Source organism: Clarias gariepinus, chromosome 6 (genome assembly GCF_024256425.1).
Source record: "Clarias gariepinus isolate MV-2021 ecotype Netherlands chromosome 6, CGAR_prim_01v2, whole genome shotgun sequence".
Classification (NCBI taxonomy): domain Eukaryota; kingdom Metazoa; phylum Chordata; class Actinopteri; order Siluriformes; family Clariidae; genus Clarias; species Clarias gariepinus.
The window spans coordinates 28,331,010-28,354,227 of NC_071105.1; the positions used below are offsets into that span (position 1 = coordinate 28,331,010).

General features: G+C 35.7%; 2 protein-coding genes across 2 annotated transcripts in view; one reads left to right on the forward strand and one right to left on the reverse strand.

Annotated features, from left to right (window-relative positions):
• LOC128526131 (proteasome inhibitor PI31 subunit-like) overlaps window positions 1-14,426 on the forward strand; it is a 29,588-nt gene extending 15,162 nt beyond the window's left edge. The window contains exon 5 of the mRNA XM_053497717.1: window positions 14,289-14,426. Within this exon, the coding sequence (XP_053353692.1) occupies window position 14,289 (1 nt within the window). The 3' untranslated portion in view covers window positions 14,290-14,426. The remainder of the gene's footprint in view (window positions 1-14,288) is intronic.
• tmem74b (transmembrane protein 74B) lies at window positions 13,059-18,919 on the reverse strand. The gene is made up of 2 exons (XM_053497716.1): window positions 18,732-18,919; window positions 13,059-14,906 (listed from the first exon to the last, which is right to left on the reverse strand). The coding sequence occupies exon 2, from the start codon at window positions 14,857-14,859 to the stop codon at window positions 14,188-14,190; it is 672 nt and encodes a 223-aa protein (XP_053353691.1). The 5' UTR covers window positions 14,860-14,906; window positions 18,732-18,919; the 3' UTR covers window positions 13,059-14,187.
• Between the last annotated feature and the right edge of the window lie 4,299 nt (window positions 18,920-23,218).

Consider the following 23,218-nt stretch of genomic DNA (forward strand, 5'->3'; position numbering starts at 1 on the left):
CATGCACATGTTCTGCTGAAAAACCCTGAGTTTCGGCATTGATGTGGATTTTACTTTGACATGTAGAACCTACCAAAAGTTGTTGCAGACCAAGTATTCCATGATGGCAGTGGTCTCTTTTAGCAGGATATTGTGCCTGCCATACCTCAAAATAATTTATGAATGGTTTGAAAAACATGACCAAGAGTTCAAGATGTTGACTTGGCCTCTAAATCTTCTTGAGCATCTGAGGGTTGTGCTTGACTGACAAGTCTAATCCATGATTGCCACACCTTACAATTTATAGGACTTAAAGGAACTTCTTCTAACACCTTGGTGCCAGATACCAGAACACACCTTCAGAGGTCTTGTGGGGTCCATGCCTTGATGGTTCAGAGTTGTTTTGGTGATACAACAGGGTGCTACACAATTTTATTTATATGGCGGATCAGTGTGTAATAAGGATAGCATGAGGATGCACCTTACGCTTCTTTTAAAGACCACAAAATATTAAGGAGGTCAATCACAAAGTATGCTGCTCAGGTGTTTTCACACTTTTTTTCAGCAGAAAACCAGCAGGGAAAAAAAAATGTGTCACTTATATTGTATGAGCTATGGTGTATCGGTAAGGTACATTGTGCTACATTGTGTTGAGCAGAATCTGCAATTCCAGGTGTTTAAGGATTCAGGTAAATATCAGGGGCCAATAGAGCCCACATCTTTTGCACAGGTTTGTCCTCTGCTATTGGTAGTAAATAGAATTACATATTGGCAAAGGGCCATCTCATGTAATGCAAACACAGCAAAGGGCAAAAGCAAGCAGGCAACTCAGCCATTGTTATGTTAGTCTTTAAGTTTTACTAAATACTCTACAGAAACAGTAAATCCTGAATTTGAAGTGATAAACCTTAAAGTCTAATTTATTATTTCATATTATATTGCCAAAGAAGAGCTAGCCTTTGTAACCAACTAAATCAAATAATTTTGCTTGTAAAGGTTTCTTGTCTAATTTGTGAAAATACACATTAATAGGTAACACCATCATTAAATAAACAATTTGGTGAAAAAGTCTTAAGTGCTTGCTCACTGTGACACCAATATTAGCCACAAATCTAAAAAATCTCCCCCCAACTAACCTATATTTGCCTCAAAGCTTAAATATAATCACTTCCTGGTGCAACGCTGCCCAAACTCTAAATTCCAATGACCTCTTATTTCCCCAAGCTCAAATATACATAACTGCTTCCTCACTAACTGCCCCAAACTCATAAATCCCCCATGACTGCTAAAAATACTTAAACCCCATATAAATATAGCCCTTCATGCTTCATACTCCAAACCCCCCAAAAAATCATGATTCCCTAATCTCCCTAAATACAGTACACATACCACTGCTGACTGCCCAGATGTAAACTAGAAATGCCTGATAATTACTCACAAACCCCCAAAAATACTTTTGTATTTTGTATATTGTATTAATTTTCTAATTATAATTTTCTAATTAATCTATTAAGATCAGATGAAACATACCAATCACATGACATGGACCATTCAGATAGGCTGTGGAAACCAGGATAGTTTCTTAACCAATGTTGCTGTTTGTAATAATTAGTCATTGCTGATGCAATGAAGAGTTAAACAAGATCTTTTGCTCTAAACGTCTGTCAAATTGTCAATTAGTAAGTATACTAATATTCTTGTACAACTGCATGTACTTTCTTCTAATCAAATCAGGATTAAAACATACTAATTTTCTGTATAAAATCAAAATGTTAAATATTGTATTGATACTAAAATTTGGTATTAGTACAATACTTAACATTTTGATTAACATAAAAATTTTATGAAGAAAATAAGTTGAATAAGTTTGAAATAAACAATCTGTAGTAGATTAACGTTTCATGGCGCATTTTGATTAATTTCTCTTTTAAACTTAAAGATGGGACATTCTATTTTTTAGAATAAAATAAAAATAATATATCATTTTAATAGAAACCTTTCTTGGAAACTGTGAGTTTAATCCTCGATCATCTGTCATCTAATCAGTGTTATAATAAATTAAACAGTTTGGAAAATTCCAAAAAAATATGTTATCAATTCTTCTAGGTTCACTTGAACAGCCGAGTTTTGGAAGGAACTAAGCAGATATTTCCGAACATCTTGGAGAACTAACTACAGATCTTCTTAGCCTGCCTCATATCCTTATGTCTCTGCATAGACAGACTAACATAATGTTGACAAACATATAGAGACAAACATGGCTCTATGGGGGCCAAACCATCACTTCCATGACTCCTTGTTCTTCTTTATACTGAAAATAGTTCTTAATGACATTGGCTGCATTTGGGGTTGGAGTCATTGTCCTGCTTCAGAATGAATTTGGGGCCAATTAGGTGACATTGACCATACAGTACTTCACTGCGTGCCTGCAGACACTCATTATTGTACCACTCTCCAGCCCTTAGGCACACAACCTGCCTTCTGCGATAGCCAAATATTTAAAATGTGGCACAGCTGACAGCAAATGACCCGAGGCTTGGTCCACTCCCTAAAAGGATGCGTGAAACTTAGCTTCAGAGGTTAAGAAGTCTGGAGGAAACGCGTGGCACATTAACATGGAGAGTGGTATGTGTGGGAGTGATGCCATACATACAATAGCAGACATAATGACGTGGACAGAATAGCACCAGTTGCTATATATATATGGGTGTTTTGCCAAAATAATTCTAAATAAGGTAATAAAGAGATGGCAAAATTCATGAAGGACTCATGAATCATGTATGGCAATAGAAATACTGTATAATGACATCTGACCATGTAAATGTTTATATGAATTACTAAGTTATTATTAAATATCAAACTTTAGATTTTACTATAATCTCTTCTGTCTGTCTAGGATATAAAAATAAACTAAGCCATATGAACTTATAATTGAGATCCATGCAAAAGACAAACTTATTTGAGTTTAGAAACAGCTGTAGTATTAAGAACAAAGTACAGATTTTTTTATATTAAAGTTTTTACCAGGCCACTAGTTAAATAGTTGATTTATTTTTATACAGTTTCTAAATAAATTTAGTTTCAAAGTTTGTTTATTTATTTATAAATAAAAGAAGATTTTTTTGTTAATGGATCTACAGTAACTTTTCTTTAGCTATAAATTATTTAAATCTATTGTAATTAATTACCTTTTTTAGTTAGATTTAGTTTTTTTAACATAATACATTTTTATGTAATTTATTTCATTTAATTTTTCTAGTCCAGACCCTGATCATCTGCCTCGGCCAGACTTTGAAGACAAGTTTATATAAAAGATTATTTACATTCTGCTTCTTTATATGGAGTAAGTATACTAATATCCTTGTACGTACTACTTGTACTGTCTTCTTATCAGGTCCGGATTAGAAGTTTTTTGAGTAATTTTTTTTTTTTAATAAAATTAAAATGTTAAATATTGTACTAATACCAAAATTTGGAATTAGCAATGTAGATTTTATAAAGAAAATAAGTTTAAAAAAAAACTAATTAAAAAAGTCTACTTAAAGGAAAATAAGTATAAAGAAAATAAGTATGTCCAAATATTTTTTTTGTGTGTATGTGAAGAATAAACATTTTAATTTGAACATAATAATTTACTTTATATTTATTTTTCTAAGTACACTTACTCAAAAGACTAAGACTAAAACTACGTCAAAATAATTTGCCAAAATTAACATTGGATAAATCTCCATCCACTGTACCCCTTACAACTAGCCATTTTTTGTTTTCGTTTTATATTTTCATTGACCTGTGCTGTGCTGCCAGCACAGATCTGTGCTGTTTGGGTTTACATTTACATTTACATTTAGGCATATGGCAGACGCTCTTATCCAGAGCGACTTACAAAAAGTGCTTTAATGTTTACATCATTGGATACATACTTACACGGGGTTAACTAGGTTAATAACTAAGTGCCATTAGTCCAACACATCTGAAAAGAGTTTTTTTTTTTTTTTTTTTCATCATCCTTACATCTGCCTAGTTATCCATGCAATTCTGTGGGACACATATGTCCTAATCAATTTTCTCAATTTTGTCTCCATTGAAGTTTAAGGGAGTTGTGGCTACAGTTTGCCTGTCTGTTTAGGTTTGGACTACATTCTCAAGTTATAAAAGAACTTACAAATTGGAAGAACTTCAGCCTCTCTGCTCTGACCCAATAATTTTATTGAGACAGATTTCAATCATTCATCTTAAAGCTTTGTTAATTTGAGATTTTTAAGTTGTTTGACATGACATGTCACTTTACAATTGGAACAAATTGCTATGGCCCATGTTAAGTCAATTGTGTATCACTCACTAAGAAACAACCTCCATCCATACAAGGCATATTAAATGGCATAATTGTGTGGGTCTAAGAAAAAAATTGGCAGATTAGAATGTATTCTATAGTATATATACTGCTTATTCTGTGTACAGGGTTGCCAAGAGCTGATGTCCCAGGTCACGTGGGGCATGAAGCGAGAGACCCTGTACAGGGTGCCAAATCATCACATGGCAAGCGCACACACACACACAACAGGCAATTTCAGTTAATACCAATTAACCAAATCTGCATGTTTTTGGACTGTGGGAGAAGACCCTTCCTGGAGGAAACCCACCAAGCACAGGGAGAACAGGAGTAAATAGGTTTGGCTGGACTTATGTTATATTCTTTCTAAAAATCCACTTTTCCAAATGGCTTTGTTACCCGATGGCATGCAGACCCTAACCTTATATATTATACACACTCACAGATTGCTCTATAATAGGGTATAAATAGTGCATAAAAGAGTATTGCTCATTTTATTCCTGAAAAAAAAAAAAAGAGAATTTACTAACATTGAGTGGTGTTTAGAGCGGTTACTTCCCTTACATTTTGAAGATGACCCGCTTGGTCTTCATGTCTGCTAAACCCTCTGTAATCCACCAGATGCCACTGTTTAATAATTAGTGTAAGATATCGACACTATCCTAAACAAAGATGGAGAGAGGTCAAACAGAGCATGAGGATTTATCTGTCTGTCACTACCAGAAACCACAAAGTTATGGAATACTGTTATTACTGTAAAGAGTACTGTAAAATTTCTAAAGTTGTTACTTGCCTTTTCTCTCCCATAAAGGCCTGGGTAACTGAGTTAACACCTGAATGAGTCACTTGAGGCCCAAGGCCAACTGGTGGAAATTTTTGTAGGTGGGGCTGCACCACATTGATCAAACACAAGTATGCTGAAACACAAAAGAGAAATATACTAATGTTTAAAGCTTTAACAACCACAGACAAAAATATTGTGCTTATTTCAGATTACATTCAATTCTTACAATTCTTTAAAAAGCAACAGACAAAGCTGAGTTATAGCCATTTTTTCTTGCGGTTATATCCTTAAGGGAGTTAACAGTTTTGTAATAAACTTCCTAATAAAACTCAACACTATCTATTATTTTGAACAAAATGTGTCTGTTTTTATCAACCTCAATGTGCTTACTTACCCTAATCCTATGAATGTCATCCAGCTGTGTAGCAATTTTTAATCTTCAGTCTATTAGCTTGACAAAGTTTTCCATATGGGCCCTGAAGTTCTTATGATTTCAGTATTCCTCACTACCAGAAGTCTTCGGTGCTTATTATTTCTCTTATAGCCATAAAAAATTTGCTCTTATAGTAGATGAGGTAATGCTAGCTATGTTCATTGTGATTCCCATTAGTTTGCTACTCCAATGAATTGTAGCAGGTTACATACTGTATGATGGAACCCTCTTGGAACCCATACTGAATGCACCACAGTGCCTAATGCTTCGACTGGTGTTGGCAACTGTTTCTCTGGGGACTTGACAGTTCGATAGTTCAGGACTGGAACTTCCTGCAAGTCTAACTGAGTCTTCAATAACAACCTGGACTCCATATTATCATCAATTAACATCAGCTATTATAGCTGAACTGCCTCCCACCCTACACACTGTGTAAATGCAGATCATTTACTGCTTTCTGTTTCACCCAAATGAGGATGGGTTCCCTGTTGAGTCTGGTTCCTCTCAAGGTTTCTTCCTATTACCATCTCAGGGAGTTTTTTCTTGCCACTGTCGCCCTTGGCTCGCTCACCAGGAACAAACTGACAGACAAACACAGATGCTTATAATGAGATAGAGATAAACACAGAACTTTATTTGACATTAGGGGTTGGTGGGTTAACCAGAAATGATGGTAGCATATTGTGTCTGTGATCACTTTTCCATCTTGTGCATCAGCAGGGTGGCAGCAGGGGGTCACTGTATGAGAAGGACATTCCTGCACATTCTTGAGTCCTTGAGCATCCCAAAGGTCTCTACCCTGGCTTGTTTCCTGCATTGAACACATTTATAATCAGTCCCACAAGGATTTTGTGGGCACTTTTTGTGGATGTTGTGGCTTAAAAACCAACAAAATGCCCTGTGATAATGCACAAATACAGTATACATTTCAGTTGCAGTAGGAGGATACAAACCATGTAGAATCTCTCTTAAGATACTAGATAGATGGATGGGTGGATGGATGAATGGTACCTGTTGTTTGGAAAACAAGATGTTGATTAAAACACGATGTTATGTTTCAGTATGTTTTTATTATAGTAAAAGGACATGGAATTTTTATTTGATTATGAAGTTAACTTGTAAACATATAAACTAATAAATATAAATATTCTGAACATTAGAATATGAATTTTTAAGTTTAAATTAAGTTTAAATTAAGTCATAACATGCTGCCTGTTTTTTAGTGTTTTTCTTTCACCAATTTAATCAGAAAATCAGCCAGCCGCATTCACTGATATCACACTGTAAACCAAACCAAAACTTCTGTGCAAGTTCAGTTTATGTTATGTATATACTTTGAAATGCTTTGAAAGTTTTAAAGTCTGTCAGTAATCTAAAAAAAAAAACTAAAAATAGAAATTTTCTAAATAAAAGGTAAAAAGAATAAATAGACTTGTCTAACAAAATGTACATGTATAATGTATAAAGAATAAAAAAGTATTTAAAAAATTGTATACAGTAGGAATATAATAAGATGACAGCAGAAAGATGATTGGAAACACAATGCATAAAAATTATAAAAGATTTAAATATCTATGAGCTAAAGTGCAAGATTTTCTTCTTACAGTATGTGCAATAAAGAACTAAAGGTCATTTTATTTCAGGAATGTAGAATGCATGTGTATTGTATGAGCATGTTCGATAGACTAGCGCTGGGTGAGTTTGATGAGTTTTATAAAAACTCAGTGTACGCTAACAAAAATATGCAAGTCATGCACAGACCCAGGCATTTTGCTTCCAGGTTGCTGATAATGTGGGCTGCATTGCTTTATACAGAACAGTAAATGACTGCAGTAGCAGAAAATTCTCTTTAATATAAATATCTTTAAATTCTATAGGCTACTATTTAGGCCTGCCTGCACATTGATGCTGTAGAAAGACTTTATATTCACATAATTTCCTAATTTTACAACCCGAATTCCGGAAATGTTTGGGTGTTTTTTTTTTTATTAGAATAAAATGAAAAATAAAAGGATTTTAAATTACATGAGTCAATCTTTTATTCACAATAGAGCATGGAGAACATAAATCTTTAAAATGAGAAATTCTATACTTTTATCCACTAAATGAGCTCATTTATTTATTGTTTCAAGTCTTATAGCTTTAAGAACTGTTTATTTGCTGCCTAATATATCCCACCTTTTGACAGGTGCCACTGTTACTAGATGATCAATGATAATTTAGCAGCAAGCAGAACAGGATAGCAGTAAGTTGTGGTATTACATTTCAATGTAATGTAAAATTGCTACTTAATCTATGTTCCGATCAGCAAGTAGTTTCCTGCGATGTAGACTGCACAGGGTATTCAGCCATGTTAAGTACGGCAAACCGCAGGGAGCAAATGTGCTCAATTCAAAGGGAAATGTAAACGGTGTAGTGAACCATGGTTTATCACTTCCCCAGAAGGGGATTTATATATTTATCATTATTCTCAAGGGCGACATAATATTAATTTGATGTAAATTTTAATTCAATCAACAAATTCTTACTACTACATAGACTAGTAATCTGTCAAAAAACGCACAATAATAATTTCTCTGTACATCTTCCAAGTCAATCAAATCATTTATTCATGAGATTCACACATTTCAATAGTATATGTATGAGTTGTATTTAAGTAATGTATTAGTTTTAGTTTCAATAAATATTTCATATTTAAGTTCAGTAGTGTGTAATTTTCACAGCATTAACAACAGGTATCCAAGCTGCTTACGTTACCATGGTAACGTACGGAGAAAGTGATGTCTGCGGTCGTGACTTCATAGAGTGTTTCAAATGGTGCACTTTTGTTGAAGGTTTTTATTGAAAGTTCCCTTAGCCAACATTTCCTGGAAGCAGGAAATTGGGAGTACACTGTGGAATGGAACGCAGCCTTATGCCAATACAGTAAACAGTATAGGGTTATGGAGGATGACAGGCTCACAAGTTTCAAAGCTGGTGTCATAAAAAAATAAATAAATAAATAAAAGTAGCCTTCGGTTTTATGAGATGGGCGTGCAAAAATCGCAACTACAGGACATTAAAACATTAATGGCTCTTAAAGTATTATGAATTAAAAAATCCACTTGTTGGTCAACGCCATTCACTACACTACTTGTACTCAGATTGTCCTGTAAACACTCTAGTTTTCATACAGAGCAGCAATATTTTGACCACCTTGGATCTTATCCACAAAACTGTTCATTGGGTTTTTAAAGCGTGTTTGTAAAGGTTTTTTTTTTTTTTTCTGATTGTGACTTACTGGTGGCCATGCTGACAAAATAAACTGTTATATAAATACACTGTTATATCAAGTGTAGTATATGCATAATGCATATTAGATGCATAAAGAATATTCACTTTAAAAAATTTTTTGTAACAAAATCAGGAACTTAAACATTATAATAAGTAGGATAATCTTCTAAAATAAATTAAACCCCATCCCAAAAAAAATTTTCTTTAATAAGATTAAATTAATGTTTTACTGAAAGCAATATGACAAAAAAAATAACTGTCTTTACAAATGTGAATAAATGTAAACATAAATAGAAATGAACATGTACTCAATATCAAGTTCAGCTCACGGACTCTGGTTAGTATCACTAGTCAAATCACTTCCTCTCACTTGCCACTTTAATAGTAACGCATGTAGCCCTGCTCAGGTATGCAGTTAATTATCCAAACATCAGAATGAGGAAAAATGTAACTTCTGCTCACTACTATTGTGTAAGTACTTTTTCTACTGAGAAAGCTTTGGCCGCACACACATACACACATACAGTTCATATCTTACTTGTTTATAAATGTACTTTGTAAATATAAATTATGAGTTATGAGCCACACACTACCTAGCCAAACATTACTCATAACTTATAAGCCATACACTACCCAGTCCATCAGTGAACGGGAACCACCCACAGGGCCTGTGCTGATCTAATATATTCGTGTAGTGGACTGTTATTAGCACATTATTGGTGTTCGCTTGGTCTGGCAAGTGTAATGTAAAAGGGGTTAGAAACTAACCAGTGAACAACTAGGGGATGATGTATCCCAGCAAGGAAGGATTGTCTAATAAAGTAGCAAAGTAGCATTGCTGCTTTCACTGATGTACAGTACACTTGTACCAGTGCTGTACAAATTCACACTTCTACTGAGTGTGAGTGCTTTGCTGAGGTCTGTTACCAAAATGATATGGCTGTGTTTTATGGTATTGTGGAAAAACCTCTTTTTTATATTAAACATCAAATACAGAAACATTTCTCATGAATAAGATTTTTCAGATGCATATCTATTCATTGACATACAATAAACTGACAAATACAGTATATACTTGTTTACAGCTATTGGAAACAAAACAAATAGAAATGTAATAACTACACATACATTGATTAATATGAATCTTTAAAATCTCTAAAATATCACTCAGTGTGTTAATGCTATTGTGTGAACATTACAGTCATCCTTGAAATGCAAACAAACAAAAAGCCCAGTTAATTTTACACTCTGGTTAACTAGTTTCACAAAATCTATAGTTTGAGTACACCCAAATGATACCATTTTGAACATTTTATGGTATCTGCTTAACACGTTTTATTAGTATGACATCAAAGAAAATGTAACAGAGACAAGAGTGATGACATGTTTGATCAGGGGAATGGCTAGAAAATGTTTAAACAGATTTGTTTAAAGTATCTCACTGAGCAATTTATCAAAACAATGTAGATATATTATTTTCTTAATTTCTACTTGGTATCTTTTCTTTAATAAGCATATCTATTCATATTTCTTTATCATTACATACCATAATATGAGCATCATATGACATCCTGGACAATAGCTTTCAACAGACAATAGCAGAAATGCTATACAGTAGTCTCTTCTGTGGCTGAAACATGAAACAGGATCTCATTATGAGTTTACATCATACCAGGGAAAGGTGAGCCCAACAGGAGACAGTATTCTTTATTTTAATAAAATGTCCAAGGAAATAAATTACGTCAGACTTTCTATTCTATTAAACTGCTGTAATCTGCCAATTTGAAGGTAAAGCTTTCTTTCTAAGCATCCTTTATGATGTTATGGCAGTGGCATCACACAAAATGTTTTGCTATTCATTGTAAAAATCCTAACGGTTGAGCTTTTAAACATCAAAAATGTCCTGTGCTATTTCAGGTGATTTTTATAAAGTGTTCGCATTCAGCTTCTGATCAGAGACGACCTTGGACAATTCTGTGCTTCTTGAACCTTGACTACAATTATACACATTTATAGCACCAAATGTGCTCATTCTTTTAAACTGATCATTCTGCTACTCTCTCTATCTGATTATCATACAATGCTCCTTACTGTACTTAATTATAACAACTACATTTTTATATCACTCTGTTTATACTGAACACAACATTGAAGTATTTCAGAAAATATAACCTGTTTAGGCCAAAAAAAAAAATGCTCTGGCCATGGATAGTTTATCTCTGTATTTTGTTTGTGCTTAACAAAATACCCCTGTCTCCTAGCCGGTCCTCCAATATCTTCCAATATTGACTCAATTGTACAGTCTGTGACTTGTTCTAAATACCAAACATAACTGACTATTTCTCCCTTATTTAAGTGCCAAGTAAATACTATATCGCTATAAAAAAAACCTGGTAGTGATTATATTCTATTAAGAATATGTACTTCTATATGTATAGTAAACCTGTATAATGAGTGTGGATATTGTGGGGTTTTATGTGATTATTGCTTTGTAGAATATACTGTGTTTTTATGGCATTATGTTTTTCCTACATATAAAATCAGTGTATAATCAATACAAGAGCCTGGGTCATTCCATATCAAAATCGACAAAACTTAGAGCACTTTTCATGGTGAGAAATTTATATTTGGCTTATTTTGTGAACACCCCTTGTTCAACTTAACACATGCAAAATCTTAGCCTTTAAGTCACAGGGTTTCCAGGAGGATGTGCCTACTTTATATGCACTTAATCACAAGGTTTAATTACAAACCTCAAAATATAAAAAACCTTACAAAAGTCTTGAGTGCATAAATTAGGCACATCCCTCTAATTTTGACATACATAACCTTTGAAAACACTGGAAGTTATGGCTAAGGATTTTGTTTGTGTTAGACTCAACCAGAGTCTAGAGGTACTCACAAAAGTGTACCTTTGGCTGATAGTTTTCAACCAAATTGGAGTTGGTTACTAGGAGACCTGTAGGTGATTTTACGTGGGATGGCCCTATTGAATAGGGCAAAAACTCCCTCTGACTACATTCATATGCACTGCTACAGTATATACAGTACAAGATACAAGTCTTCACTACAGCAAATGTAACCCCACAATTCTAAATAAGAAAATCCTATCCTAATTCATAAGTCTAATTTACAGGATATAATTGTGTAAAGGTGACCAGACATTATATTCTTACATTTCAACATTTTTCCTGAATGTTATATATTTACTGTAAAACCACATGCTTAAAATTTGAACTTAGTTTATTAAGGGTAAATAAAAATATATTAAAAGGTAAAAGCAAAAATATATCTTTGAAATTGCGCTTGTCTCTGCCAGTATCTTAAGCGATCTATAGAGATTGGAGAAAAACTGGTTATGTCATATAGAGTGGTTCTTTTGTGTGGCAATGCATGTACTGTATCGTCCAAAATCTATTTTTTGTGGTAAAAAAATCTATGTGGTAAAACGTTGCTTTTCTTCTATAATCCTGCAGATGGCATGTAAAATTCTGGTAAATTTGTTTAGAATTGTAACAAGAACACTGAAAAAAAACAAACATAAATTGAGATACTTACAGAATCCCGATACAAATGGAATCGGCACCTAAGTATTGTGATAATATTGTATTGGGTGGTCCCTGGTGATTCCTATCCCTAGTGCCCGATATTAATGCTTGCCCAATGCTTGCACATGTTCTGTAAGATCCCATATTTAATTGTCCAATCAGGTAAGTAAAACTATGTGTTATGTCTTTATCTACCTTATCACTTTGAAAACAGTTGTTGATCAATAGAAAGCTACGCTGCAAGAAGGGCCTGCGCAGGGAGCATCCAGCTCTGTGATATCGGTGCACTAGTATCTAAACAATTTTTCCCGATCTATCAGTCCAATCAGACCAATTCCGGATATTGCTATTGGTACATTTCTAATTATTATTATTATTATTATTATTATTATTACTACGGCATTTAGCAGATGCCTTTTTTCTCATTATACTTTTTTTTTCTTCTCATTATACATCTGAGCAGTTGAGAGTCAAGGGCCCAACGGTGGTTACTTGGTGGCAACCTTAACCCCTGAGCTCCCCTTTGCCGTATTACAACAACATTGTGACATATCATCACTCTTCCAACTTCCAACTGTAACCATCAAAGTAGCAATTTAAACAATACAAAATAACTTCAAATACAATGTTTGAACTGTAACTTTTAAGAAACAAAAAATAAATAATAAAATAATAATAATAATAATAATAATAATAATAAAATTCCCTGTCATAGCACAGCTTACATTAAGTTAGTGTTTAGAGTTAGTTAAGTTTGAAGGTGAAAAAACAAGAGCTGGTCCATATTCGCTGGTGTAAAATTGTGTTCTGTGATAAAATGACCTGCAGATGAGAAAAACTTCTCGATGCTACAAGTATAATGTGCCATAGCTCTAAAGTGAAAATCCTTTTTCGAAAACCTGTATATTAAGAAAGATGATATGTCCTATCTTTGCACATGCAATGGACAACTGATGTTGTGAATAGCTTTATTCTTCTGAATTGTGGGGGATTCCTGTTTAAACTTGTGTCTAGTGTGCATTATTGGCAGCTAGTAACAGGTTTAGGTTTCTCATCTAGACCAGGATGGTGTTAAGCAATACGGGCATGTATGCTAGTTCTATTAGCACAGTACTTAACTTTAGCATGACACCTTTGCGTACAGCACGTATTGCTTGTGTCATCCACCATAATTGTTATTTTTAAACAAATTTTGCAAATAATTCACTTCTACCACACTGTGCTGTGCTGCCTGCCAATGTGTGAATAGTCTATGTTGTAACACTTGTAAGATTATAGAATGACAATGCAGGTCCTAAACACTACTAGAGATAGATAGCAAGTTACAGTACAAGAGGCAGAGAGTTTAGATGTTAACCCTACCACTGGTAACACAGAATCTAACACCTGGTGTAAGGTCACTGCACATGGGAACTATTTCAGGACCACAGCAATGCAGAGTTTATCTGTCTATCTAACTTAATATACCTATGTAAACTCATTTACCAATGAAAATTTAAGACTCATATTCCGAATTGTGTGTCTTAGAAGAAGAATAAAGAAGAAAACCAATCTATTTAAAAACTCAAGAAGGGGACTCATGGACTGTTTCATATATTCAATGCTCTTGTATTCTTTTTCAGATTAATCTTGTATTATTTCAGCTAAGACTAAAAAAATGCCTAAAAGCCTGCCAAGGAATGGAATAAATAAATATGGAATAAATAAGTCAATATCTGGTAACTTTCATAGAGAGTCTTTTCATCTAAACATGTTCATAGTGTACTTACAGCCTATAGGAAGTACAGAAAGCAGCCATTTGGGATTCAGCTAGTTGAGTGGCAGGCACTGTAAGCTTGTGCTACTGAGTTTGCTGTAGATGTTGCATTCCTTCAGGACTCAGTGCATCCGGAGTGTCAGTGCTTGAATCACACTCCATGATATGTTCTCTGCCATTTTCAGATGCTAACTGTCCCATCCTCATGTTTATGGAACCATATGACTTCATGGGTCTCCTCAAGTTGGCGAAAGTTCTACGGTAATAAAGCTCACCTTTGCACAGAGAAACCATTAGCAGAATGGACAAAAGCATCCCACCCAGAGTAAGTAAGCCAAGTCCAGCAATTATGCACTTATCAAGGTGTGCACCAAGCTGTGCATAGTACATCTCTAACCTTTCCATCTGCCGTGCTGTAACCTGATCTGGATTGATTCGAGCCTCCCTTGGTATGGCGTATGCAATGATGACTAAAGCAATTCCACTAACGAGAAATACCAGTGCCAACATGAAGCTGTAATCCACAGGACGTTCTTCATACACTCGTTCTTGTTCTTCATCTGAGTGAACATTTCCTTGACAAATCTGAGAACTTATTCCACTTCCACTGCGCGAGGAAAAATGTTGACTTTTCCTGGAATTAACAACAGATACCCGAGCTTCATCTTCCTCATCGTGGAAGGAAGTGTTTTCTACGCCATGTCCTGAGGGCCTGAGCTCATGGAGCTCCACGTCATTTACACCATCCATCCACATTTAGTTTGTAATCTCATGATGATTGAATGAATAACTTTTTGTTGTGGCTGAAAAGAAGAACTCAAATTATTTATGCAACAACAATAAAAAATCAACACAAGCTGAGCAAATTGCTATGGACTTAATGATTTCACATGGTATTGCATTCACATCACATCAAGATGCTTCAAATGCAAGGATGGATACATTAGTAGTTTAAATGACAATTTTCATGAACAGGATATTAGGATATTTATCCAGTGGGCAGATGGGTTAAATATGAAAATATGAAAATAAAATATATACTCTCTTATTAGAGTTTGCAAAGATTTTTCAGCAAGTACATGCTTCCAAATCTGGCTAAGCACAGCACAAGCGTTTACTAGGTGGATTAAGCAGTGCATATGGATGACGGATGGTTGATTTGTTTGCTTCCAAAATACTACAACAAAAAAACTTTGACCTGGCATTAAAATGTATAAAATTATTAAAAATGATACAATGAAATATTAACTTTCATTGCTGCTTGCATTCACCATGGCAAAAAATCTATGCAATGTTATAACATTTACTTTTGTCCAAATTTTGGGCAATATCTATATTTATAATGGGAGAGCTGAACCCCTAAATAACAATTTCTTTAGCATATCCCAAAGACTTTCAATGGTGAGCACTCTTTTAAAACATGAGCCAGAGGAATCTTGCCAACGTCATCCTGGAATATTACCATGATTTCCGGAAAAAAAAATCCATTGAGGGGACAACCTGGTCATTTATTACATTCAGGTAGACAGCTTACTTTATTTTATTGACGCATAATGTTGCTAAGCCAAGATCTGCCCAAATGCAGCAACCCAGATCATAATACTGCTTCCTGTGGCTTGATGGGTGCATTGCTTCCTTGCGCTTCTCTTATTACACTGACTTGCTCATTACTAGAGATGGGGGGGAAAATTTTTTAAATCATGTGTTACAGTTCTTTTGTGTGGAAATTCATGAATCGCCGCCTTAATTTCAAAATGTTTTGTTACCTTTTTTATTACTATTATTTATGTATGTTTGCATTTGTGGTGGTAAAATGTTGCCATTCCTCTATAATATATTTGGGCTTTGTGCATTATTTACAGATTGAACAATTTGAGCAAACCCTGATTTATTTCATTTCAATTTTATCTATAAATAAATATACAAAAGATTTTGAGAGAAAACAACTAGGTTCAAGTGAATGAACTATAGTTTATAAGTCTATTATTAATAGTTATTTACTTTAGTTTATATTAATTTATAAAGTCAAAATAAGGTTGCCTCCCTGCATTGCCCACAGCAACTGAACATCCAGCTATAAAATTTTTAATTCTCACTCACTCATCGTCTATACCGCTTTATCCTGTATTCAGGGTCGCGGGGAGCCTGGAACCTATCCCAGGAAGCTTAGGGCACAAGGTGACAGAGTGCCGATCCATTACAGGGCACACACACTCTATGGGCAATTATGGGAATGCCAGTTAGCCTAATCTGCAGGTCTTTGGGAGGAAACCCACCAAGCACGAGGAGAACATGCAAACTCCATGCACACAGAGACAGGAATCGAGTCTGGAGGTGCAAAGCGACAGTGCTAACCACTATAATATATTCTATGAATTATTATCAATAATTATATATGGGCTAATTGCATGCAGGGCTTTTATTAATTATAAATTCTCTATTCGGGTTGTTAACTTTTGGTTTATGGTACAAAGAAAGAGAAAGAACAGGAAAGAGTGAGAGAGAGAGCATGTAAACACAGCAGAAAGCAAGAAAGCGAGCCTCACTAACAAGTGGTTTTCTTATACTGTATTCACATAGCAGTTTAGTCCCAGTCCTGTGAGATCTCTTCTCAATATGCATGTGGAATTGCTCTTACTTTTACTATTCAACACTATTCAATGGTCCTTGTGAATCTGTTTTAAAATTATGTTTTATAACATTATTTAATTGTTTTAGCATGTTAAAAAAAAAACATGTATTAAAACTACTATAAATACAGACTGCTATGAGCTGGACTGCCAGATAAGTGAACTCTGACTAGAAACAAAAAAGTACACACTCTTCATTAGGTACCCCTGATAAACTGCTCGATTTTGCTCGATAATCTAATCAGCCAATCTCAAGGCAGCAACTCAAGGCATTTAGGCATGTAGACATGGTTTTACTCAAGTCAAATCTAATCATCAGAATGGGGAAGAAGAGTGGTTTAAGTGACTTTGATCGTGACATGATGGTTGTTTCCAAACAGCCTGGTCGGAATATTTCTATAATTGTTGATCTACTGGGATTTTCATGCACAATCATCTTTAGTGATTACCAAAACTAGAAAATAAAAGATTGTAAAAACATTGCTTGATTTCTACTGCAACAATAAATGAGTTGGGACAGGAATTTGGCATAAACAACATGAAAGCATGGATCCGTTCTGCCTTATACTGTATCAACGAGTCAAGCACTTGCTGGTGGTGTAATTTTTTTTTTTTTTTTTGCGCATTTGGACCCCTTAATACCAATATTATTTACTAGCATTTAGCATAGTTTAAATGCCACAGCCTACCTGAGTATTGTTGCTGACCGTGCCAGTTCTTTTATAACCACAGGATAACGCGCCATGTCACAAAGCTAAAATCATCTCAGACTTGTTTGTGGCACATGACAATGAGTTCACTGAGATTTCATGATGCTATCATGTCAATATAGACCAAAATGTCTAAGGAATGTTTCCAGCAACTTCTTGAAATTATGCCACGAAGCATTAAGGCAGTTCTAAAGGCAAAATGGGACCGACCCAGTAGTAGTATTAAGGTGTACTTAATGAAGTGGCAAGTAAATGTATATACTTAAAGTACTTAAAAAAAAAAACTAATTTGTGATTTTTTTTTTTTACAATGAAACAATATAAGAAGAGGTGGCAACATATCAACACCTAACTGCTTAAAAGCTTGTAATGACAATGCTTATTTTAAATAACGAGCTGCACTATTGGTTCCATCTTTACCTCTTTACAGATTGAAAAATTTAAGCAAACCCTGATTTAGAGTCTAAAAGATCTTTACCTCTTTGCTGTTTGTCTTAAGATTTTACAGTATTGCACCCTGGAAAATACATCATATCCACTTGTACAATATCACAATTGTCTAAGCAATATCGTGTCCTTCATTCCTATTGTGGTCACTGCTGTGATGGATGTGCAGTGTATCCTACAGTAGGAACATTTGGCATGGGAAGGTATCAAGTGTGGTATGCCAGTTCATCACATGGTATCCTTGCACACATATGGACACGTTTACATACTGATTTGCATCTAGAGGATGTTCGGTGTAGCCAATCCACTTATTACTACTGTATGTGTTTGGGAGGTTGGTGGTAAGTGGCGGACCTGGAAGAAACCAACACGGCCACAAACATAATTTGCGTAATGGGCTCCTGGTTCATCAGCTTCATTGACATTGAGTTGCATGTCAGAGGGTGTTGACTGTTACAATACTCCACGTTTCATTAGGTCATAGAATTCCTAATCAATTTCCTAAAGCAGTGGCCTGAACTAGTGTATTAAGCTCGTCAGTCTTCCTTCAATCAAACCTCATGTCTAATATAGTGATCTATAGAATCATTATATATATATATATATTTTTTTTTTTTTAATATAGGTTTTTAACTCATGAAGGATTTATACTGGGAAAAAATATATATCTAAGAGACACTATGACCTTGTTCTGGCCATCAACCTTCCCTTTGCGTATTTGTGCACAATGACAAGATCATAAATGCTTAAACGTCAAAATAATAGTAATGCTACTTTAGAAGAAAGCTCAGCAGGTACGAGATGTATGGCAGTGATACAGCCTATGGAGGATTTCACCTACCTTCATGTGTGGACGAGCGCAAATCACAGAACATTGTTAAAGAAGATTGCGTGTTGCCAGGGAAACCTCACCTCAGGGAAGAAACGGCCATGCGCGCGCCAACATCTTACATTGGCGTTTGTTTGTTTGTTTGTTTGTTTTGCCGATATAAGTCGGAAAAAACAATAGTTTCGTTCATTCAAAGCTACAATTCCCACATAGCAATATTTATTACTGTGAGCTGTAATTCCGAGAGCGGCTCCGTGTACACTACTGTACTGTACGCCCTTCGGTCTCAACCAAACGCCGCTAAACAACGGGGCGGCGCTCGGACTGCTTTACTGAGAGCTTTCTCGAATATCTAATGATTAATATCAGAAGAACACTCGGAGTATAACATCAGCGCTTAGTGTTTCATCCCGTTCAGCACGATGCTGTGAGAATAGGAATAGAGTAGCGCTGTTCCTCTCTTCTACACCCCTTCACTTCTCCTAATGATCCATTCGTCCGCTTATCAACAAAAAACTGCTTCAGAGGCACATGCAAACTCTATTAATATCTACATCCATATTAAATGTGTTTCTCAAGCAAAACCATTTAAAAATATAAGTATGGGGATGTATAACATTGCTTTTATTGTTGTTGTTTAGATTAGATTTGAAAATCTACATTTGAAGATTTCTGATATAAAAAAACTTTCAGCAAAAAAATTAATTATAATTCTTAAATGAATAAATAATCCCTGTAGTTGTTTTTACTTTATATATATATATATATATATATATATATATATATATAATGAATTTATCATTTCCTTTGAATCAATTTTGCTTTTGATTCTTCTGTAAACAATTGATTCCAAAAGGAAGAACAGCTGGATAAATTCCCTCTTCCTCAAAAAAACTATGCAAACCTCTGCGCTAGGTGAGTGAGAAAAAAAAGAAGCATGCATTGCGCAGAAAGCGTCGAAATTCCAAAGATATTTAGAGATGGTTAAGGCATTTTATACATAAATGTAGAGTTTAGATACATTATAGTGAGTTAAGGCTCTGCATTACTGAGCGGAAGGTCGCGGTTCAAGCCCAAGTTGCCACTTTTGGGCCCTTGAGCAAGGCCCTTATCCTGTCTGCTCCAGAAGTGCCGTAAAAATGGCTGCCCTGCACTCTGACCCCTGCTTCCAACAAAAAGCTGGTGTATGTAAAGAATGAAGAATTTCACTGTGCAGTAATGGATATGTGACAAATAAAGGCTGATCTGATCAGCGTTAATGTAATTCAGTGTAAATATCTATATTAATACTACCCTACAGTGTTTATACTACACATTGCTGACATAATTCAATTTGAGTTAAAAATGTATGTGTGTGTGTGTGTGTGTGTATCTCACATAATACAAATAATAGCAGGTGAAAGCACCTGGAAGGAGTGGGATATATTAGGCAGAAAGTAAACATTTAGTTCTTGAGTTTGATCTCTCACTCTCTCATCTTCTATGCCGCTTATCCTGTATTCAGGGTTGCAGGGGGCCTGGAGCCTATCCCGGGAGGCTTAGTGCACGAGGCGGGGTACACCCTGGACAGGGTGCCAATCCATCACAGGGCACACACACATACACACACTCATTCACACACTACGGGAAATTTGGGATTGCCAGTTAGCATAACCTGAATATCTTTGGACTGTGGAAAGAAACCGGAGTAACTGGAGGAAACCCACCAAACACAGGGAAAACATGCAAACTCCAAGCACACAAAGACGGGAATCGAGCCTGGCTGGGCTTCAGACCCTGGAGGTGCAAGGCGACAGTGCTACCCAGTACACCACCGCCTGAGTTTGATCTGTTGGAAGCAAAAAAAGGCAAGCTTAAGGATTGGAAAAGGGCCAAATTTGAGGTAGAAAAGTAGAAAAGGTACTGGACTGCTCAAACAGCTGAAAATGCTAATGCTAGTTTTGAAAGAAATGTTTCACAACACACAGGTCATTGTAGTTTGGGGCTATGGGGCTACATAGTCGATGCTACAACATGATGTATCATGTTTTCTTTTACATCATGTTGATGGCCAGGTGCGTGTACGTCACTTACTGGGGAATAGATGGCACTAGAATGCACTATGGGAAGAAGGTAAGTCAATGAAGGCAGGGTGATGCTTTGGGCAATGACCTGCTGGGAAACTTTTGCCTGCCATTCGCGTTGTTACTTTGATTCGCATTAATGTTACTTTTACGTCCTATCTTTTTTGTTAATATTGTTACTGACCAAGACCACTCCTTCATGAAGACAATATTTCCTGATGGCGGTGGCTGGTTTCACCAGGATAATGTTCCCTGACACACTGCAAGAATGTCTCAAGAATGGTTTAAGGAACACAAGTTTGAGATGTTAACATGACCTTCAAATTCTCCAGACTCCAGATCTAGATCAGAGGTCTAATGGAATACTTTGATGGGTTGGGGTCATTTTAGTGGCAAAACGAAAACCTAATCAATAAAAATAAATAAATATACATTCATCTTATACATTATGTGACTGTTAATATAAACAGTTTTTTCTCCCTTCCTTTCTCTCTATGTTGAGTTACACATGACAGTCCTGTGTTACCAGTGATTCTGACTTTTTCTGCCGAACCTTTTCTTTCCGAAAAGCATAAGTAGACTTTATATTAAACACTTGCCTGTTTTACTGAATTTCATCTTCTGAATTCTGAATTTAAAGCACACAGGGACTGATTTATGGTTATACAATGTAATATCACCCAAATGAGGACGGGTTCCCTGTTGAGTCTGATTCCTCTCAAGGTTTCATCCTATGGCAATCTCAGACAGGTTTTCATTGCCACTTTTACTTTTGGCTTGCTTATCATAGGTAAATTAAAAGAGATGGTCTATACTTTTCCCCTGACATATTCTAATTTATTTAAAGCTGCTTTGTAACAATGCCCATTGTTTAAAAATAAAATACAAATAAAACACCTGTGCAATAGATCTTACAAGCAAATGGACACACCAATCTCAATCACACGTATGGAAAAGTCAGAACTCAAAACAAAGATGTTTATAAAACTGTACAGTTCAGAAAAATGTCATTGATACAACTAGAAATGACAAAAAGATTGGTCTCAAAAAGATGAGCTGGGTTTATGAATTAGCAAGAGCAATCTCAAATGCAAGGAAAGCTTCACCAGGGAAAGACAGGAAATGTTATATCACGGTGGCCCACATCAAAGACAGTACAATTGCAGTGGGATAAATGTTGTTAATCTAATATGGGATCTAATCTAATACTCTATCTGCATGGAAACAGCCAGTTGTAGCTCCAACACTAAGATCGAGTGAAGATCTTCGAAAAAGCCCCAACCTGCCTACGTCAATGACTATCGCCCCATTTGTACAGTGCTTCTAACAAAGGTATGCCTAAAACTAGACAGGCTAAGTGTTGATGGCAAGATGTACAACTGAGTTAATATATTTCTTATTTGGGAGAACAATACAAGTGTGGGAAGTTGAAGAGCACTTAGGTGTATATTCTATAGAAAATGGATGATGATGGGGCACACTAAAAAAAAAACATTTAATCACAAACCTTCTCGAAGCACTGCATCACAACTGAGGTCAGGGCAACAGGGTGATAGTCATTGGTTGGGGCTTTTTCCTCCTGCGTCCCTGGTGTTCACTCTTCTGTAGGTGGAACATCATGTTCCAAGAAGACTTTTCCCAAATTGACATTGTGTGTACATGCTGCTGATAGTACTGTTAGCGCTGATAGCTGCAATCTCAAAACAAGCATACAAAGTGTTCGACTTGTCTGCCAGAGACACATTTGCATTTATCATTCTCTGGAAGTTTTATAGTCCGTTATTGTCCTTAGTCTCTGTTAAGGACTCCATTCAAAGAAGCCATTCTCTTTGTCACTCTAATGTCCTTCTGTAATTCTAATGACCTTCCTTTAATACCTTGTACTTTTTATATAATGCAATGATTGTATTCCTGTATCGTAGCCAGCAGTGAGAGATTTTAGAGCGACACAGATGGGTTTATTCACCCATGGGTTCTGATTGGAAACATTCTAAATATGTTGTTTTTGGATGGCATCCTCCCCCAGTTTTCCAATAAATCCCAAACCGTAAACACATTGATGTCATCAGACCTGTGCCAGAATCGTCGCGTGCAATCTCCCTCTGAACCAAGGCTTCTGTTATTCGCAGTTGTTTATATTTAGGCACGAGGGAGGTGGTGCTAGGGTCTGATTTCATAAACAATGGTGAATTATAAATGGCAGTGACTGTGATTAATGTAAATTCTTGAGGATGGTAGAAAGAGTATAATTTAATGGTCAAGCTCCAGGACAGGTGTGCAGGGCCATATGAGTAGTCATGCTGTTGCACCAACTTCGGTTTGCCATCTGACACCCACCACCTTCCCTTGCATTCTTCTGTCCATGTACTAAGTCATGAAGACCTGGCCAGCTGTAAAGCATGGGCCGGTACTGCTGGGGATAACCATGCCTTGGTA